The following is a 16,949-nucleotide window of genomic DNA, read 5'->3' on the forward strand; positions in this document are numbered from 1 at the left end:
ATTGGTGTGGGAATAAAAATCCTCCCTTTTGGGGTCACCCCATGCTTTGGAGGTGCAGCACAGAAAATCCTGGGGGCAAAACCGCGTGTGCTGAGTCCGACCCACGCATCCACGACCCCGGAGCTGAACTTCCTGGGGGACAAAAAATGGAAATAATTGGGGATTTTCTTCAAGGGAGCGATTTAGCAAAGCTCCTCATCGTATCCTGGATGTGGGAGAGACTGTGTGGGTTAAAAAAGGAGCAATAAATAGCAAAGGTGGTGGGGAGGGGACCGTTGTGCAGCCTTCACACCCCAAAAAATGCTCCCTTTGCCACCCCAGGTCATCCTGTACAAATCCCAGCCCAGCAGCATCCTGCTTTTATTGCAATATATGTTTTTCTTTGCAATAAAATCCCACCCCTAGACCTGTTTCCCATGGTTATGTTCTTGTTCCCCGGGCACAAAGTGGGCAGGAGGGATAATGGCCTTTTTTTAACACCAGGATTTGGGGTTTGGGGTGGAAGGGAGGCAATTCAAAAATGAAAATTCCCATTTTCCACAGCTTTTCCCATCAGTGAAGGGGAAGCCACCTTTTATTCCCCATCCTCAGGACCCAACGTTGAATTTTTCCATTAAATTGGTGTCCCCGGAGCGTTTTCCCATTAAACAACAACAACAAAAATATCCCACAAATAAATAATAATTACAATTAATTATTCAGCACGAACAGGGGGCTGTGGCAGAGAGTGGGGAGGTTTTCCCTTGGTTATTTTGGGGTTTTTTGGGTGGACAGGGAGGGATTCTCACGGCAGATCACGGCAAAACACGGCAGATCCGCATTTAGAATTATTATTATTATTTTTTTTTCCGTTTTGTTTCATTTTCCTTTTTATTCGGACATTGCAGAAATAGCCCTGTGTAGTGGATAAAAGTGCAACATACACAATATTTAAGAAAAGGAGGAAAGAAAAACCTGCCTTGAGGTCTGTCAGTCAATCGCAAACAGAAACAAGAACCAAGCCCGGGCGCCAGAAGCGCTTTTTGTTTCCCCCCACCCCACACCTTTATTTTTTTTTTTCCCCTTTTTTTGTTTTATGCACATCATGCAAAATAGTTAAAAAGAAAGATTAGAAAAGAGAAGTCAGAGAAAACCCCACGAGAGATCGACCGAGCCCTAGAAAGAGCAGAAAGCTCCGAGTGCTGCTCGTCTCGGGGAGGGAATCGCTGCCCTCCAGCATCTCCAAGTGTTTGGCACTCTTGTGATTACATTAAATAATTTCTTTTATATATATGTTTTAATACAGTCTATTAAAGAGAGGAAACTGCCACAATATAAGGAAAAAAAGAAAACAAAATCAAGATCACCCACACTACAGACTGCATGGTAGTTAGAAAAGCTGAGCGTTCCCCCCACCCCCCTGTACATATAAAATCTGTCCCTTTGCTCACAGCAACCAAGAAGTACAAGCTTTAAAAAATAAACCAGCAATTCTTCCTTCAGGCCTTTCCTTTATAAAAGTTTTGGTTTTCCCCCTCTAGAACCTTAGAACGTGACTAAAATTAAATTTATATATATATATATATCTATTTTATATAATTTCCCAACATCCAAAGACATCAACATAAAAAAAAAATAAAATAAAATAAAATAAATAAGAAAAAAAAAAGAAACTCGTACAGAAGGGGATAGCGTGGTACATCCAAGTGCACGGATTCATTTTTGCAAGATTAAATAATGTAAACAAGGTGCCCTCTGGGAACAACCCTGACCGGAGGGAGACCCCAGGGGCTCTTCCCCTCCCATCTCCCGCTGCCCCTTTTATTTCTTTCCTCTTACCCCCCGATCTAGCTCGGCACAAGGTTCATCAGCCCGAGAAAAACCATCCCGAGTAATTCACAGCCGCGGCGTGACTCCTCCGTCCATCCCTCGGGGTGAAGAGGGGGTAGTTTGAAGCAGGTGACTTATTTTCCCCCGATTACACACATATATATATATATATATATATATTTGAATTTATTATGATTATTTTTGAATTGTCGGCTGGGCTGTGGCTCGCTCGCCGCCCTCCCCTCCTGCTCCGGAGGGCAGGGCTGCGGTGCCGTGGGACTGCGGCTGGACGGCGTTCCCGGAGCTCGGGTGGTCGCTGCGCTGTTTTGGGGGGGGATTTATTTTTTGCCGATCACCTGTGCCATTGTAAACCGAACCCCACCCCGGCCTTCAGCTCGGCGTCCCCGGGGAGGCTTTAAACACCGGGAGGGGCCTTTTCCGAGAGGTTTTGCAGCACATCGTCAATTCTGTCGTCTTCAATAACCACTAGAAAGCAGAAAGAAACAGAAGGGCGATGAATTTTCTGCCGCTCCCCTCGCCCAAGGTGACCCTGGGGGGTGTTGGAGGGGTCCCACATCCCTGGGGTGCTGCTGGCAAAGCCTCACGGCGCAGGGTGCCCCGTGTGCCATCCCCGGCACGGTGCGCTGCCCCTGGGGACACCTGGCATGGGGAATGTCCCCAAGGAATGTCCCCTCGCCTCTGTGGTGGTGGTCACCAGGGAATGATGCCCGGTCCCTGAGGAAGGTCCCTGCTGCTCTATACCCGATCCTGTCCCCAGGGAAGGTCCCAACACCCTGGTGAAAGTCCTTGGGACGTGATGCCGGACATCCTGCAGGGAGTCTGGTGCATCCCGCCCCGTCCCCAGGGACGCTTCCCGGTGCCCTGAATCCCCGCAAGATGCTTGATACCAAATCCCTGGGGAAGATCCACGAAACACGATACCCAAACATCCCTCAGGGAGCCCGGTGCACCATTCCCTGCCCCTGAGGACGGTCCCCAGCGCTCTCCATCCCTGGAGAAGGTCCTCGGGACACGATGCCCGACATCCTCAGGGATCCCGCTCATCACGCCCGGTCCCTGAGGACGGTCCCCGCTATCCTTCATCCCCGGGGGAAGATCCCGACACACGAACCCCAACACCCCGCGGGATCCCCGCCGCATTCCCGGGGCCGTACCCCGCATCCCGGGCGGCTCCCGGTGCGCCCCGCTCCCCTCTCCGGGCACCCACCTCTCTTGCTGCGGCCGATCTGCCCCAGCTTGGGCGGCCGCTTGCCCTGCCCTCCGGCCAGGAGCCCATCTCCGCCGCGGAGGCGAACGGGGAAGGGCAGCTGCCCCACGGCCGCGTCCCCCGCCAGCTGCCCCTCGCCGTAGGGCGGCCCCTCCGACATGGGGGCGGCGGGGGGGGACCCGCCGCCGCCGCCGCCCCCCGACAGCCTCCCGGGGCGCGGGGCCCGCGGGCCCGGGGCAGCGGCGCAGCGGGCGCGGGGCAGCCGCCCCTCACATCCCGGCCCGGCCGGCGCTGCTCGCGGCTCCGCGGCTGCGGCGGCGGCTCCGGCGGCGGCGGCGATAGAGGAGCGGGAGGCGGGACCGGGCGGGGTGGGGCGGGACCGGTTCGGCCCCCCCGGCACCGCTGGCGGTACCGCCCCGGAGGGCTGATTCCCGCACCCCGGGGATCCCCGGGACTGCCCCCGCCGCCTGTCCCGCAGAGTCCTCGGGGAGAGCGGAGCATCCTTAAGGAGACCGGAGCTGCCCCGCAGGCTCCCCGCGGAGCACGGGGCTGTCCCGGAGCATCCTCCGGGTGTCCCGCAGCATCCCTGGAGATGCCAGAGCTCCCTAGCAGACACGCTGCGGAGCTGCCCCGCTTCATCCTCACTATTCCCAACCTGCCCCTCAGCACCCCTGGGGAGTCTGGAAGCTTCCCTACAAGGATCCCCGGAGAGCTCAGGCAGCCCCACAGCACTTTTGGGGAGCCCAGAGCTGCCCCACAGCCAGATCTGGGGAGCCTAGACTGCCCCACAAACACCTTTAGGGAGTTCCCAGTGGGCTCCTGGAAAGTCTGGAACGAATCCCCTCCACATCCCCGGGGAGTCAGCGCCTGTTCCCGGGAGCTCTGGGCACAGCCCCACACAGAGCCCAGCGGGAAGGAACCATCCGGGGTCCTCTGGCACTTCCCGGGGGCTGCGTGTGCTTGGCTGTGGGTCTCCAGCACAAAGCGAGACACGGGAAGGTCGGGGATAACATTTTGGGACAGAGCACAGCTCTGCTGAGGTGTTCAGGCATCTGTGGTGCATCTCCCACAAAGTGGAGCAGGAGGACAGCAGCAACAGCAGCAAAGAACCCGTTTGTGCGAGGCTGAGTTCAGGGGATTTCTGGCTCATTTTAGGGCTGAGCACAATGGGTTCCTGCTGGTGCCGGGGCTGGGCTGCGCTGTCCCGGGGCTGCTCCCATCTCCAAACCCCTCGTTTGCTGAAATCCTCAGCCCCCGGAGCCGCACAAGCCCCTCTCCCCTGCACCCCCGCCCGCCCCCGAGCTCGCAGCTCCTTACATAAGGTTGCGGCTACGCCCGAGATATCACAGGGAAAGCTTGGAAACAGGAGGAGAAGGGTAAGGGGGAAGCACAGCCCCTCCAAGGTGTATTTTTAGCTTTTGACTGATGCTCCATTCCTGGGTGGGCCGTGTCCTGCCCTGGTCTGAGGGGGATTGACCCCCCCGCTGTCCCCAGTGAGGGGACGAGGCTTTTTGGGTTCCAGCAGATGGCATTCTGTTGTTTCAATCTGTATTCTGGGTTTTTGGGCTGCGGTGTGGCTGTTTGAGCCGTGCTCCGGCTGTTCCCTCCGGGATTTTGTTCCTCGCCCTGCAGGCAGCCACCGCCATCTACAGCCGGTCCTTTCCCAGCACTGGGATAGCCAGGGAAAAATCAAAAAAATCCTCAAAATCCAGCCTTTGTGGGTTTGTTCCTCACAGCCAGACCGGCCTTCGGACTGCTCTGGTTAATGTTTAATGAGGAAACAACCCAGCATTTTCACTGTGAAATTCGGGGGGTTTTAAATGCCTGTGGATGGGAATGTTTGGTTTTTTTAAATGTGCCTGGGGGATGTGAAAGGCTCTGATTGCCCACAGGCATCGGATGGAGCAGGGGTGCCCAGGGGCTGCCTCAGTCCTGGGATTTTTAACTGCTCCCTCATTCCCCAGGAATGTTTCACTAATTGTCCTCCCCAGCAAATGTTAATTGCAGCAGCATTTTGGGTCCATTAACCCTCCTGGGTGCATATGGGATTTATGGCAAAATGAATGGGGGTGTCAGGGAAGGGAATTTTCCTGTTTTGTGTCAGTCTGGGTGTCATGAGGGGACAGCAGTGACATGTCCAGGGCAGGGGGGACAGGTTCCCCTGCTCAGCCATCCTCCATCATGGCTTGGGATGATCCAGGCTGGTCGTGTCCACCTCAGGGAGGACAAATATCACCACTCCCATGGAATAATCCAACACAGACACGCTTTTCATCTTATTTTATTACTTCACACCCTGTTTGCTGTCCCAAGCCAAGCACAGCCATCAGCCACAGCATCCTCACATCCTGCTGTGACAAAGCCATTTTGGGGGGATCACAGAATTACCTGAGTTCACAACCCCTGGTATGAGCTCTCTGACAGCCCCTCCTGCTCTGCTGGGCCTTGCAGCCCCCTCTGGCAGCCTCACAGGAACCCTGCAGCCTCTCAGAACCCTTCATATATTTTATTTTTGTTTCCCCCGTGTTTTTATCACCTGGGTAAGGGGCCACAGGCTCTGTAACCATGACACAAAGCCTGGGAGTCCAAACCTTAACAGAAGAGCCTCGAACTGCATCTCTCCCCGAGCACCTCACCCTCTGCAAGGAATCATCTCCCAAAAACACCCCTGAGCACAGCGTGAGCCCTGAGCAGCTGCAGAGTCACCTTTTCAGCCCCCCTGCTGAAGCACCCCTTTCTTCAAGCTCCCTCCCCTTCCCCAAAATCCAAGGTGACAAAACCCCTTTGCCAGCAGCAGCTTTAAATCCAGAATCTCCCCGCCAGAGAATCACAAAAAAATTAACTGTTGTACAAGGGAACCACCCTGGTGATGCCCTGCCTGCAGATCGGGCACTTTTTGGGCTCGGGAAGTGCCTGGTAGCACTGGTGGCAGGAGCAGACGTGGCCACACTCCAGGAAAACGCAGGATTTGGTGCTGCTCAAGCAGACCACGCAGGCGTTTTTGAGAATCTCCCCGCCCTCCGTGTTCATCAGGCGCTCCTGGGCCTGCCGGAATTCCTCCTGCATCTGCCGCAGGTGCTGCCTCTCGCGGTGGTGCCGGTATTGCTTCCGCAGCAGGAAGAAGAGGACGGCGCAGGTGGCAAAGCCGAAAACGACGGTCAGGATTTTCCAAAACCGGACGCTGGACTCTTGTTTCTGCAGCAAGGACTCGAAATCCAGGGAGCTCAGGTAGTAAGGCATGCCCTGCTTCGGGGGCTGCAGCTTGATGGTGGCGTTGTCCAGCACCAGCTCTCCCACCCCGGTCAGGGCCGTGCCCACCTTCAGCATCTGCTCCGTCTCCTGGATCCCCTTGGGACGCTCCCCGCTGATGTAGTGGCCGATGACATCCGTGAAGGATTGGACAGAGGGGTGGAATTTCTCATACACCGTCTCCAGGCTGAGCTCAGCGGCCTCCAGAGGCTTCACCACCCGCACGGTGACGCCGGCGCCGTCCTCGGCGGGGACCAGCTCGAAGGGGGTGGTGTTGGTTCTCTGGTGGATGATCTTCTCATAGTCATTCCTGGCAGGGAGGAGAGGGGAAGTGAGCTGATTTCTCCTGGTGGGAAACACAGCCTGGCATGACCTGCTGGTTTTGGGGACTGCCAGAGTGGAGTTTCTTTCTGCTCGTGGCACTGTCCAGGTGTGCACGAGGCCACTCCACACTCAGTGCTCCACAAGTATTGGGGGCTTCCCCCATCCTCACCTGCTTCCTCCTCACCTGCCTGTGGCATTCCCAGCTGTCACAAACCATCCCAATGGTGTCACACACCCCAGTTTGGTAATGCTTAGCAAACAGCATCACTGGGCTCTGTTTCAGCAGTTCTGGGATCCTCTTTGGGTCCCCTGGGTGTAGGGATCACCCAAATCCAATTAATTTCTGTTATGCAAATGGGTTTTTTTTTTTGGAAATGCCATTCTTTGGCCACCTCTGTAACAAGGTGGAGCTGATCAATGTTCAGCCTGTGCTGGTTTAGTTGACATGCTCTTCTCCTCCAGCCCCTCTGTGAAAGCCCTAAAATCAGCCAAACACTCCCCATTATGGCAGCTGTCACAGTGGGGGCTACTGTGGGATCCAGCTCTGAGGAACCTCTGGCCATGCCCGAGGCCATTTCAGGTGCCCCACAGGTGTTTGGGGGCGGCAGGCACATACCAGAGGTGGGTGGTTCTGTTCCACACCATCTTGTGCTCCTGCAGCGTCAGCCTCTGAACCACCCCCTTGCAGTTCTCCACAAACTGACTGCTCAGGGTCTCCTTCACCGACCGCACCACACCTGGAACGGGAACCCAAAGGCACGTCAGGTTTAAACAAACCTTGGAAAAGGGCTTGGAGTGACAGGAGTGTGGGGAATAGCTTCATACTGACAGGTTTTGATGGGCTGCTGGGGAAGAAATCCTTCCCTGTGAGGGTGGGGAGGGCTGGCACAGGGTGCCCAGAGGAGCTGGGGCTGCCCCTGGATCCCTGGAAGTGCCCAAGGCCAGGCTGGACAGGGCTTGGAGCAGCCTGGGAATGTGGAAGGTGTCACTGCCCATGGCAGAGGGTGAAATGGGATGAGCTTTATGGTCTCTTTCAACCAAAATCATTCTGGGATTCTAAGATAAGGGGAAAAAGGGATGGGAGCTGGTGTTTGCTGCTGTCAGGAGTCTGACAGGGGGGATATGACCCGATGGGCACAGAAGGAGGAGCTGGGGATGAAATTCCCTGGTGAGGATGAAATTCCCTCACCCCTGTCTGGGGCACCACTTTGGGTCCTGTTTGAAAGGAATGAGGGATTTGTCTTTACAAACAAACTGTGGGTCTGCTGGGAGATAAAAACAGACACTGAGAGAGGGAAGAAACAAAGGGAAGAACCATAAATTCCAAAGGAATTCCACTGACTGTCACCAGGAAAAGGAAAGGGGGCGGTGCAGTTGTACATTAGAAGGGGGCATGAGGCGTTTCGGGAAGTCTGCACCTCTCAAGTAACTCAGCCAATGGGGAAAAAGAGAGGGAAATCAAGATAAAAAGGAGGCTGCGTCCTCTAGCAATTTGAGAGACCCCATGGGAAATGCCCAAGACCTCTCCCTTTATTCGAATAAAATTACAGGACTCCTCTGCCTCCCTTTTGGACATAAACCTCTGGTGTTTGTGGGTTAATCCTCCTGACACGACCCTACCTTCTATGACTGCATAGGGCACGCAGCGTCCAGGCGCCTCCAGCAGCACGGCCCGCAGGTCCCCGTCCAGCCGGACTTTCCTGGCGCCCTACGGGGAGAGCAAACAGAGGCCGCGGCTCAGCCGGCGCGACCAGGCCGCGCCTCGGGGGCCGGGCCCATGCCTTCCCCCGTTGCACCCCTCGCACCCACCTCGAGCCCGCGGGCCACGCGAGCCTTCTGCCGGTAGACGGAGTAGAGCAGGGCGGTGATGGCGCTGCTGGCGGCCAAGAGCACGGCCTGCGCGGCCGAGGGCCGCCCGCCGCCCTCCATGGCCGCCAGGCCCGCCGTTACCACGGCAACCGCCCGCCGCGCCGGCGCTTGGTGATGACGTCACGAACGGCGCTCTGGCAGACGCAGCGCAACCATCGAGACGGGGAGTCCTCCAAGGCCGGGGAGGAGAGGGGTGCGGGGACCCCGCAAAGCCTGGTTGGGGTGCGGGGGTAACACAAATTACCCCCCAACAGAGGCTGCGGGCCAGGGACCGTCCCCACGGAGCTTTAGGGGAATAAACCCCATCTTTGGGAGTTTGGGGGGCCGGACGGGTCGTACCCCTTTACCCCCATCTCCACCCTGGCGTCTTGGGGAGGACATGGAACTCCAGCCTCACCAGGATCTGAGGGAGGATTAACTCAAATCCCAGCCATCCCTTAGGATTTTGGCAGCTGGCCCCAAATCCTAACGCCCCTGGCTGCGGGGGGGAGCATCCCCCGCACCTCCCTCCCACCTTGGGGGTGGGGACCAACCCAAATTTCACCCTCTTGCTAAATCTGGGGGGCAGTGGTCACACCAAAGCCTCTCCCCCCGTGGCTGGGAGGGGATATCTCCCCAAATCCCAGCCCTGTAGCACCTTGGGGAAGGGGTTCCAACCCCTCACTGGGCTGTGGGGCAGCAGCACCACGTGGAGCTCCCAGTGCAAGGGCTCAGCCTCAGGACACAGCCCCCAGCCCCACAAATGGCCATGGCAGGGTGGCAGGTCCCTGCTGGCGGGGACACACGACCCCCCAAACCCCCCACCCCCCATCTCCTTACCATTGCTTATTCTGGGAAAGCAGCAAAAAGGAGAAGAAAAAAAAAATAAAAATTTTTCATAAATTATTGATCTTCAGGCACTTGGTGCTAATTTGGAGCAGGGTGGGGAGGGGGGGTTTGCAGGCAAATTCTGCGCTCCAGTGGGGTCCAAGGGGCCAAACCCCCATCACTGCTCCCCGATGTGGGTGGCACAGCCGCCCCCCCAGCTCTATATTTAAAAAATCAAGTTGCCATGGCTACACGGAGCAGCTCTCCCCAGCCCTCGGTGCCGCAGGAAAGCGCTGTGGACCCTTCAGCCCCCCTCCTCGGCTCGCCTTTCGAGGGGTAAACGCAATAAAAACCCCCCCAAACCGCCTCAGTGCCCAGCTTAACTCCGCCATCCACCAGGCTGAGACACAAGCGCCGTCACACCGCAGAAAACACACATTAATTTTATTATCACGGCCGCTGCGGAGGAGGCACGAGAGCAGGTTCATGTGCAGGGCCGGGCGGGGTGGGGGGGTCCCTGGGGTGCAAACCCACCCTCAGCACGGGTCTTCCTGCAAAGGGAGCCGCCGTCTTGTCCAGCTTGATCCCCGAGGAGGATCCAGCTTGATCCCCGAGGAGGGTCCAGATTGATCCCCGAGGAGGGTCCAGCTTGATCCCCGAGGAGGGTCCGGCTTGATCCCCGAGGAGGGTCCGGCTTGATCCCCGAGGAGGGTCCGGCTTGATCCCCGAGGAGGGTCCGGCTTGATCCCCGAGGAGGGTCCAGATTGATCCCCGAGGAGGGTCCAGCAGCGCTTTGGGGCGCAGCGAGGGCGCCTCAGCACACGGCGGCCCGCGGCCCGCGCAGGCTGCAGCCCCTCATGTCGCTGGCCAGCCGCAGCACGGCCGCTCGCTCGGCGTCCCCCAAAGGCGTCGTGGCGGCGCCGAAGGCCTCCTCCTCCTCCTCCTCCAGGATGGAGCTGAGGCGAGGGGCGCAGCGGGCCCGCTCGGCCGGCGGGCGGTAGGGACACTTGGCGTTGAGCAGCCGGCGGAGCGGCACCAAGGGCACGAAGGCGTCGCCCAGCAGCTGCTGCTGCACATGGCGGAAATCGCTCTGTCTCTTCAGGCGCTTGAACTCGTTGAAGGCCGAGGCCGAGGTCTGGTAGAGCAGCAAGGCCATGGCGCGCGCCTTGTCGGCCTTGGAGACCAGCACGGCGTGGCAGCGCAGCACCACCGCCTTGTTCTTCACCTGGTGCCGGTACACCCAGGCGAACACCTTGGGGTGCCGGCGGTCGGCGGCGCAGTAGGTGATGCGGTGCAGCAGGTACGCGTGGCCCGGCCGGCGGGCTCCCTTCTCGCAGGGCGTCATGCGGATGCCGTGAGGGCCCAGCGTCAGCTTCATCTTGGCCCCGCCGGCGCCCGCCTCGCTCTTGGCCCAGATCTTGCCCACCGCCTCCTCGGTGCAGCCCTCGCCCTTGGCGTGCAGGGTGACGGCGTTGCCCAGGTACCGCACCGTGTACGTCGGGTCCTCCTTGTTGAGCTCCACTTTCTGCCGCTTGCCGCGGAAAACGCTGCCCAGGCGCTCCAGCGGGCACTCGGGCAGCAGGTCCGGGCAGGAGCGGAGGAACCCGGCCAGCAGCGCCGCGTAGCTCAGCCCCGGCCCCAGGCTCTTGCCTTTGCACTTACGTTCATTTTCCACCAGCACGAACTTGCTCCGGCGCCAGGGCAGCATCTCCGCTCCGCTAAATCCCGGCCTCTTCTCGCCCGCGGCGCGACCACCCCCCCCCCCCCCCCCCAAAACCCTAAACCTCTTTTGGGGGGGTGTCCCGGGGTGAAGCCCCCCTAGCCCGGCAGCGGGGATCCGATGCGGCTGCCCACGGAGGATTGCGGGAGGCTGGCCGCGTTCCGGGAGCCGCCTGCGGCTGATGCTGCGGGAGCGGCGGGGACGCGGCGCTCCGTGGGCTGCTCCACCTCCCCGAGCACGCGGGGAGCCGCCGCCGAGCGGCCCCCGCCGGCTCCCCGAGCGCTCGCCCCGTGGAAGAAATAAAAACAGAATCAGGAAAAGGATGACCGAGGGGTGGTGGGGAAATCAAGCCCTCCATCGCTATGCGGCAGGCAGACCCACCCCTCACCTCCTCCGGCGCCGAAACCCACCGGAGTGAGGGGAGATTTGCCTAATTTGTCACCCCGGGGGAATGATTTTGGGAGGGTCAGGGGATGGCTTCTGCCGCTGGAAAGACAAAAAGGGGTTTTTCCTCCCCAAATCGGTGCGTTGCACTAAGGTGTGTGCCGGGATTTGCAGATCCTGCAGGTTTGCTGGCTTTTTTTTTCCTACAAACCTCCCATTTCCCCCTGTTATTTCCAAGGCAGTCAGACCTCCTCGCTGCTCCTCTCCTTTTGGGCTGAGCTGGCTTTTAACCTGTTGCTTTTCTCTCTGGCCAAAGCCCTAGGACAGCTTCTCTCCAGGAGAAATGGAAGGTTATTTCCCCGTGGCACAGCTCAGGGGGGATTTTTGGGGAGCACTGCGAGATTTCAGCCCTGCAGTGGAGTCTGAGGCTGCTCAGGATTCAGAGCCTTTGGCTCAAACCCTGATTTCCACTTTATTTTTATTTTTTTTTACCATCTAGACATAAAGCAGGGAGACCCCTGGGCTTGGGGACGCTCTGTTTGCCTTGGGATTGAAAAATGGGGAGGAGGAAGGGGTAAAATAACACCATGTGCCCCCACTTTTAATCCATTTGGCGAAGAAAACCAGAGTGGGGTGTTGCAGGGAACAGGAAGCCATTTCCCAGCAGCTTCCTAGATTTTCTGCTGTTTGACTGAAGCAAATACAACCTTAAAATAGCAGCTTCACAGGCAGACAGCACCAACCCCACTCTCACTGCCGCGGCCTTGACAGCCTCATAGGTTTTGGCAGCCAAAATAATAAAAAATGCATGAATTTGTCTGTTTTTCAGCTTTTTTGATGCAAACATTGTCTGTGTGGTTTGCTGCAGGTGCAAGGATGGTTTTGGGGGGATGGCAATTAGGGAATTAGCGCTGATGAGGAAGATTTCTATCCATGCTAGCCTCTGTCTTTCATAATTTTTATTCTTACCCTTGTTGATTGAGGTGAGGACTGTGTTTACTTGCTTGGTATTCATATTGAGAGGGCAGGTGTGAACCCACCCTGTAAATTCTTTATTTACAGATCCCACATTATTGGGGTCGGGGTGGGGCCTTTTCACTGGTTTGACCCCACAGTGCCACCCACAAGTTGCCCTAGGACTGGTTTTCCTTTTTGCCCCCAGATTTTTGGGGACAAAGGAGACTGCACTGCATTTTATATAGGGGAAAACAACCTGGATTAGCACTTAAAAACTGAAAAAAAAAGGGTTGTGGGCTGGTAATCCCTCTTCTCACTCACTGCCCTGGCAAATAGTGAACTGTCATGATTGTGTTTCCTGGTTATCCCTTGGACAATACCGACCTCAGCATCCCAGCTTTGGATTCTTGGGGTGCCTTTGATGATCTCACTGTCCCATGCTCTGTTTCAGCTCCTGGAGTTTCAGCCCCATCAGAAGCCACTGCCAATTTGGATTCTGCTTCCCAGCCTCTTGTGGCTCCTCCAGCAGCAAGATTTGGTGGCAAAACCACCAGGTAAGGTTAAAATCCTCCAAAATCTAACAAACTGGCCAAAAATCCCAGTGATAAATCCCTGGGGGCTGTGACACCCATCCTTACAGCTAGAAAATGGGGCAGGAAGCTCCTCAGGCAAGGGGGAAAATAGAGAAATCTTTAATTAAAAAGCAATTTGATGATCACATGAGAGCCCTTTACCTTGTGTGGGCTGATTCCTGCGGGAGCAAACTGAATTTGGGCTCCAGCATGAGGGAATCTCAAATTGGGCTTTTGACCACTTGTGTCTTCAGCCAGTTTCCCTTGCTGCCTGTATTTAGAACACCTGGGAAAACGTGATATACACAGCTATTAATTTTTATGCTTTCAATCATATTACTCTATTTATTTTGATCTCACTGATCAGGAGCTGTTGTTTCTTTCCCCCAGGAATGATTTAATGAAATTTGCCTGTGGAGCCACAGAACCAGTTTTGAACTGAGGAGGGAACAAAACCAAACAAACAACTCTGGGACAGCAGCGGCGGAAAAATGCTGTGCAGGGACAGAGAAAGGAGGAAGTAAATAATGAAAAGAGGAGAAATTGGAAAGAATGAGGCAGCAGGGAAGGAGAGGATGTGGGAATCCCTGAGCACCATGCTTTGGGGGCCAGGGCTGCCCCTGAGGATGCTTCCTGGAGCTCAGCTGCGTGCCGGGGCGTTATCCCGGCGTCCCGGCCAGCCTTTTTTCCAGGCGAGGAAATATTTAACTGCAGCGTCAGCAGACAGGGCAGGCGGGTGCAGGAATGGAGAGAGGCAGGCAGCACCCTGTCCCCGCTGTCCCCCCAGGCCAGCCTCAGGGTGACCATCTCCAGCTCCTGCTGCGCCGCAGCCACGAGGCCAAAAACTGCGCTTATTGCCCCTACAGCCGCTTCCCGGTGGGAGCTGCGCTGCTCACCACCGGTGGGGAGATCTTCTCGGGTAAGATGGGGATCTGAGACCCCTCTCCAGGGATTTTGAGGTGCCCCCAGCAAGGTTTGAGGGTGTAGCGGGGTCATCCCGGGGTGTTGGTGTTGTGTGTCCTCCCCCGCTGCCTCTTGGCAAGTCGCCATCCCTGACCGAGCCAAAGATCACAACGGATGGGAAAATAAATAAGGGCAAGCGGGGAAAATGGTTTTTTTATTTGTAAATTCCCTAAGAAGAAATGAGGTTTTGGGTGGCTGATAATGGGGTTGTCCCTGCAGGGTGCAATGTGGAGAACGCCTGCTACAGCTTGGGGATGTGTGCTGAGCGCACCGCCATCCAAAAAGCCATTTCTGAGGGGCACACCAGCTTCAAGGCCATGGCCATCGCCAGGTGAGAGTGCTCTGAGAGCTGGAATGGTGAGGGATGGCAGGGGGAACCAGCAGGAGAACCCCAGGTGCTCCTCAGGGACAGCTGCTTTTGCAGCAGCCCCATCTTTTGGGGAGGGAAATAAAGTTTTTTGCGTGGTGATTTTGGAGGAACTGGGGGGTAAATCTGTTGTTGCTCTGTATTTATTGGGGCATGAAGGTGTTCTGTAGGTGTTCTCCCCTCCTCTGACCTCAGGGCTGAGCTTTGTGCCCTTCTCTTTTGGCAGTGACATGAGGGACCACTTCATCACGCCCTGTGGTGCCTGCAGACAAGTGATGAGAGAGGTGACAGCTCGTGTGGGGCTCATTCCCTGACCCCAAACACCATCCCCTGACCCCAGGCATCTCCCCCTAAAACACCTGGAGGTACCAAGGAGGGTGAAACTCCCCCATCCTCAGCCTCAGGGCTGGCTCCAGGCTCCTCAAATTGCATTATCTGCTGGGAAAGGGGCATTCCAACACTGGGTGGGTGTTCAGTGGGAATCCATTAGCTCGGCCTCCCCAGGGTGTTTTATTTCTCCAGGTGCAGGGTTTTGCCCTCAAGTCTTTGCTCAGGCTCTGGCCAGCCTGGAAATGGGGGTTTTTCTGCAAAACTGAGCTTTCCAAATTCTGTCCTGCTCTCATCTCCCTCCTCCACAGGAATCCCAGCACCCACAGCCCGTTTTTGGGTTGTTAATATTTAATGGGTGGTGGGGCTCTGCTCGAGGGTCAGATTCAGCAGGTTCAGAGGCACTGGGGCTCACGCTGGTGGGGTAAAAAACACAGGGTCTGAGCCCAAAATATCCTCTGGGGGAAGGAATTCTGGTAAGCCAATCCAAAAGACATGCAAGAGAGGAGGATGCTCCCTGTGAACCTGGGGAAAAAAAGGGGTATATTAGTAATTTGGGGAAAAAATGCAGGTTCTTCTTCTTCTTCTTCCTCATATGGCTCTTCTTTCTCCTCTTCTCCTTCAGTTTGGCACAGACTGGGATGTCTACCTGACCAAAGCAGATGGCACCTACATTGTCAAGAGGCTGGAGGAGCTGCTGCCGCTCTCCTTTGGCCCTGAGGACCTGAAGAAGGTCTGAGCAGTGTGGCCACCACCAGCCTTTGCCCTTAGGCACAGGGGACAATGTTTTTTTCCCCAATTTCCTCAGCCTGTAAGCAACTTTTTGGTAACAACACAGTGGGAAATGTGTTTATACTGTTAAGTTGCCTGTTCCTCTGGCTCATCTTCTGATTCAGTGTTGATTTGCAGACTCCAGCTCCACCTTGCCCTGAGGAAATGGCAAAATCAATTCATAGAAATTCCCTGTTATTAGTAAAAAAAGCACCCAGACATCGCTGTAGGCAAGGGAGGACATGGGTTTGATGCACAGCTCAAACAGGCTTTGGTACAGAAACCAGTCCTGAATAATGTAAAATCATTGCTTGGGAAAGTGCTGGATCCTTCAGCTCTTAAAGAGAAGCGAAAGCAAGAAGGAAAAGGTCCATCAGTGCCAGAAGTAATTAGTGAGCCAATCCAGATTAGGTGGATTGCTGGAACAGGATGGTTATCGCACTGAGCGTGTCCTTTGCTCGTTTCTACCCAGCTTGTTTTCCTTGCTTTTATTCTGTTTGGGGTGAAGAAGAGGACAAGGAGTTTTTGGGGACTTCTGGAGGGTTTTGTTCCTCCAGGGTAATGCCATTTGTTGATTGTACTACTGATTTACAATACAATGATGAATGAATTCATTACATTTCCCAATCAGCGCTGGGTTGAGCACTTCTGCCATGCCCAAAAGAAATAAAATCAGTTCTGGTTTATCTCTTGCAGTGGTGAAACACAGGGAGAGGGGTCCTGGGGCTGTCCTGCAGCCCAGGAAGGGCTGGGGAGTGCTGGATGTGTCCTGGGAACCTCATGAGGTTCAACAAAGCCAAGTGCAGAGTGTCAGGGCAGCCCCCAGTACCCATACAGGCTGGAGGATGGAGAAGACTCCTGCTGGGAAGCTCTTGGAGATGCTGGTGGATGAGAGGCTGATGTGCCTCGGCTGTGGGGCTGATCCCACAGCATGAGAGGGAGGGATTCTGGCACAGGGTGCCCAGAGAAGCTGTGGCTGCCCCATCCCTGGCACTGTCCAAGGCCAGGTTTGGATGGGGCTGGGAGCAAGCTGGGATAGTGGAAGGTGTCCCTGCTCATGGCAGGGGTGGAACAAGATGGGCTTTGAGGTTCCCTCTAGCACAAACCAGTCCGTGATTCTGTGATTTGATGATTCCACACACTGGGCTGTGCTCTGGCTCTTCCCAGGGCAGTGCCATGCTCCATGCCAAGGCACTCCCAGCTGTGTCCTCCATGCCCTGCATTGCACAAGGCTTCACCTTGGCTGCACCCTGCTCTGTGCCCCGCTCCATGACCCATTCCATGCCCTGCCTGATGCACCACTCCATGTCCCCCCTTCCCTATCCAGCTCCATGCCTCACTCCATGTCCCATTCCATGTCTTACTCTGTGTCCCATTCCATGCCATGTTCAGGACCCCACTCCATGCCTCCTTCTCCATGTCCCATTCTGTGCCCCATTTCCTGTTCCATTCCCTTCCCCATTCCCTGCCTCTCTATGTCCCATTCCCTGCCCAATTCCCTGCCCCATTCCCTGCCCCTCTCCATGTTCCTCTCCATGTTCCATTCCCTGCCCCTCTCCCTCTCCCCTTCCCTCTCCCTTTCCCTCTCCCCTTCCCTCTCCC

At 56.2% G+C, this 16,949-nt stretch overlaps 5 protein-coding genes across 5 annotated transcripts in view; 2 read left to right on the forward strand and 3 right to left on the reverse strand.

The window, feature by feature from the left end:
• Positions 1-678: 678 nt before the first annotated feature.
• Positions 679-3,356, reverse strand: CAMK2N1 (calcium/calmodulin dependent protein kinase II inhibitor 1). The gene is made up of 2 exons (XM_015647958.2): positions 3,038-3,356; positions 679-2,295 (listed from the first exon to the last, which is right to left on the reverse strand). The coding sequence occupies exons 1-2, from the start codon at positions 3,195-3,197 to the stop codon at positions 2,225-2,227; spliced, it is 231 nt and encodes a 76-aa protein (XP_015503444.1). The 5' UTR covers positions 3,198-3,356; the 3' UTR covers positions 679-2,224.
• A 1,946-nt stretch (positions 3,357-5,302) lies between these two features.
• On the reverse strand, positions 5,303-8,568 carry MUL1 (mitochondrial E3 ubiquitin protein ligase 1). Its single transcript, XM_015648606.3, has 4 exons — positions 8,420-8,568; positions 8,231-8,318; positions 7,227-7,347; positions 5,303-6,596 (listed from the first exon to the last, which is right to left on the reverse strand). Exons 1-4 carry the CDS (start codon positions 8,537-8,539, stop codon positions 5,876-5,878), a joined length of 1,050 nt encoding a protein of 349 aa, XP_015504092.1. The 5' UTR covers positions 8,540-8,568; the 3' UTR covers positions 5,303-5,875.
• Positions 8,569-9,713: 1,145 nt separating this feature from the next.
• FAM43B (family with sequence similarity 43 member B) lies at positions 9,714-11,416 on the reverse strand. Its single transcript, XM_015648607.2, has one exon. It carries the CDS (start codon positions 10,992-10,994, stop codon positions 10,101-10,103), a length of 894 nt encoding a protein of 297 aa, XP_015504093.1. The 5' UTR covers positions 10,995-11,416; the 3' UTR covers positions 9,714-10,100.
• A 1,410-nt stretch (positions 11,417-12,826) lies between these two features.
• CDA (cytidine deaminase) lies at positions 12,827-16,033 on the forward strand. Its single transcript, XM_015648608.3, has 5 exons — positions 12,827-12,901; positions 13,310-13,838; positions 14,102-14,213; positions 14,476-14,533; positions 15,202-16,033. The coding sequence occupies exons 2-5, from the start codon at positions 13,664-13,666 to the stop codon at positions 15,313-15,315; spliced, it is 459 nt and encodes a 152-aa protein (XP_015504094.1). The 5' UTR covers positions 12,827-12,901; positions 13,310-13,663; the 3' UTR covers positions 15,316-16,033.
• A 94-nt stretch (positions 16,034-16,127) lies between these two features.
• The window catches only part of PINK1 (PTEN induced kinase 1), a 10,341-nt gene continuing 9,519 nt past the window's right edge, over positions 16,128-16,949 (forward strand). Inside the window, exon 1 of the mRNA XM_015648016.1 lies at positions 16,128-16,172. Within this exon, the coding sequence (XP_015503502.1) occupies positions 16,128-16,172 (45 nt within the window). The remainder of the gene's footprint in view (positions 16,173-16,949) is intronic.

The sequence above is a fragment of the Parus major genome, chromosome 21, assembly GCF_001522545.3.
Source record: "Parus major isolate Abel chromosome 21, Parus_major1.1, whole genome shotgun sequence".
In the NCBI taxonomy this organism is placed as follows: domain Eukaryota; kingdom Metazoa; phylum Chordata; class Aves; order Passeriformes; family Paridae; genus Parus; species Parus major.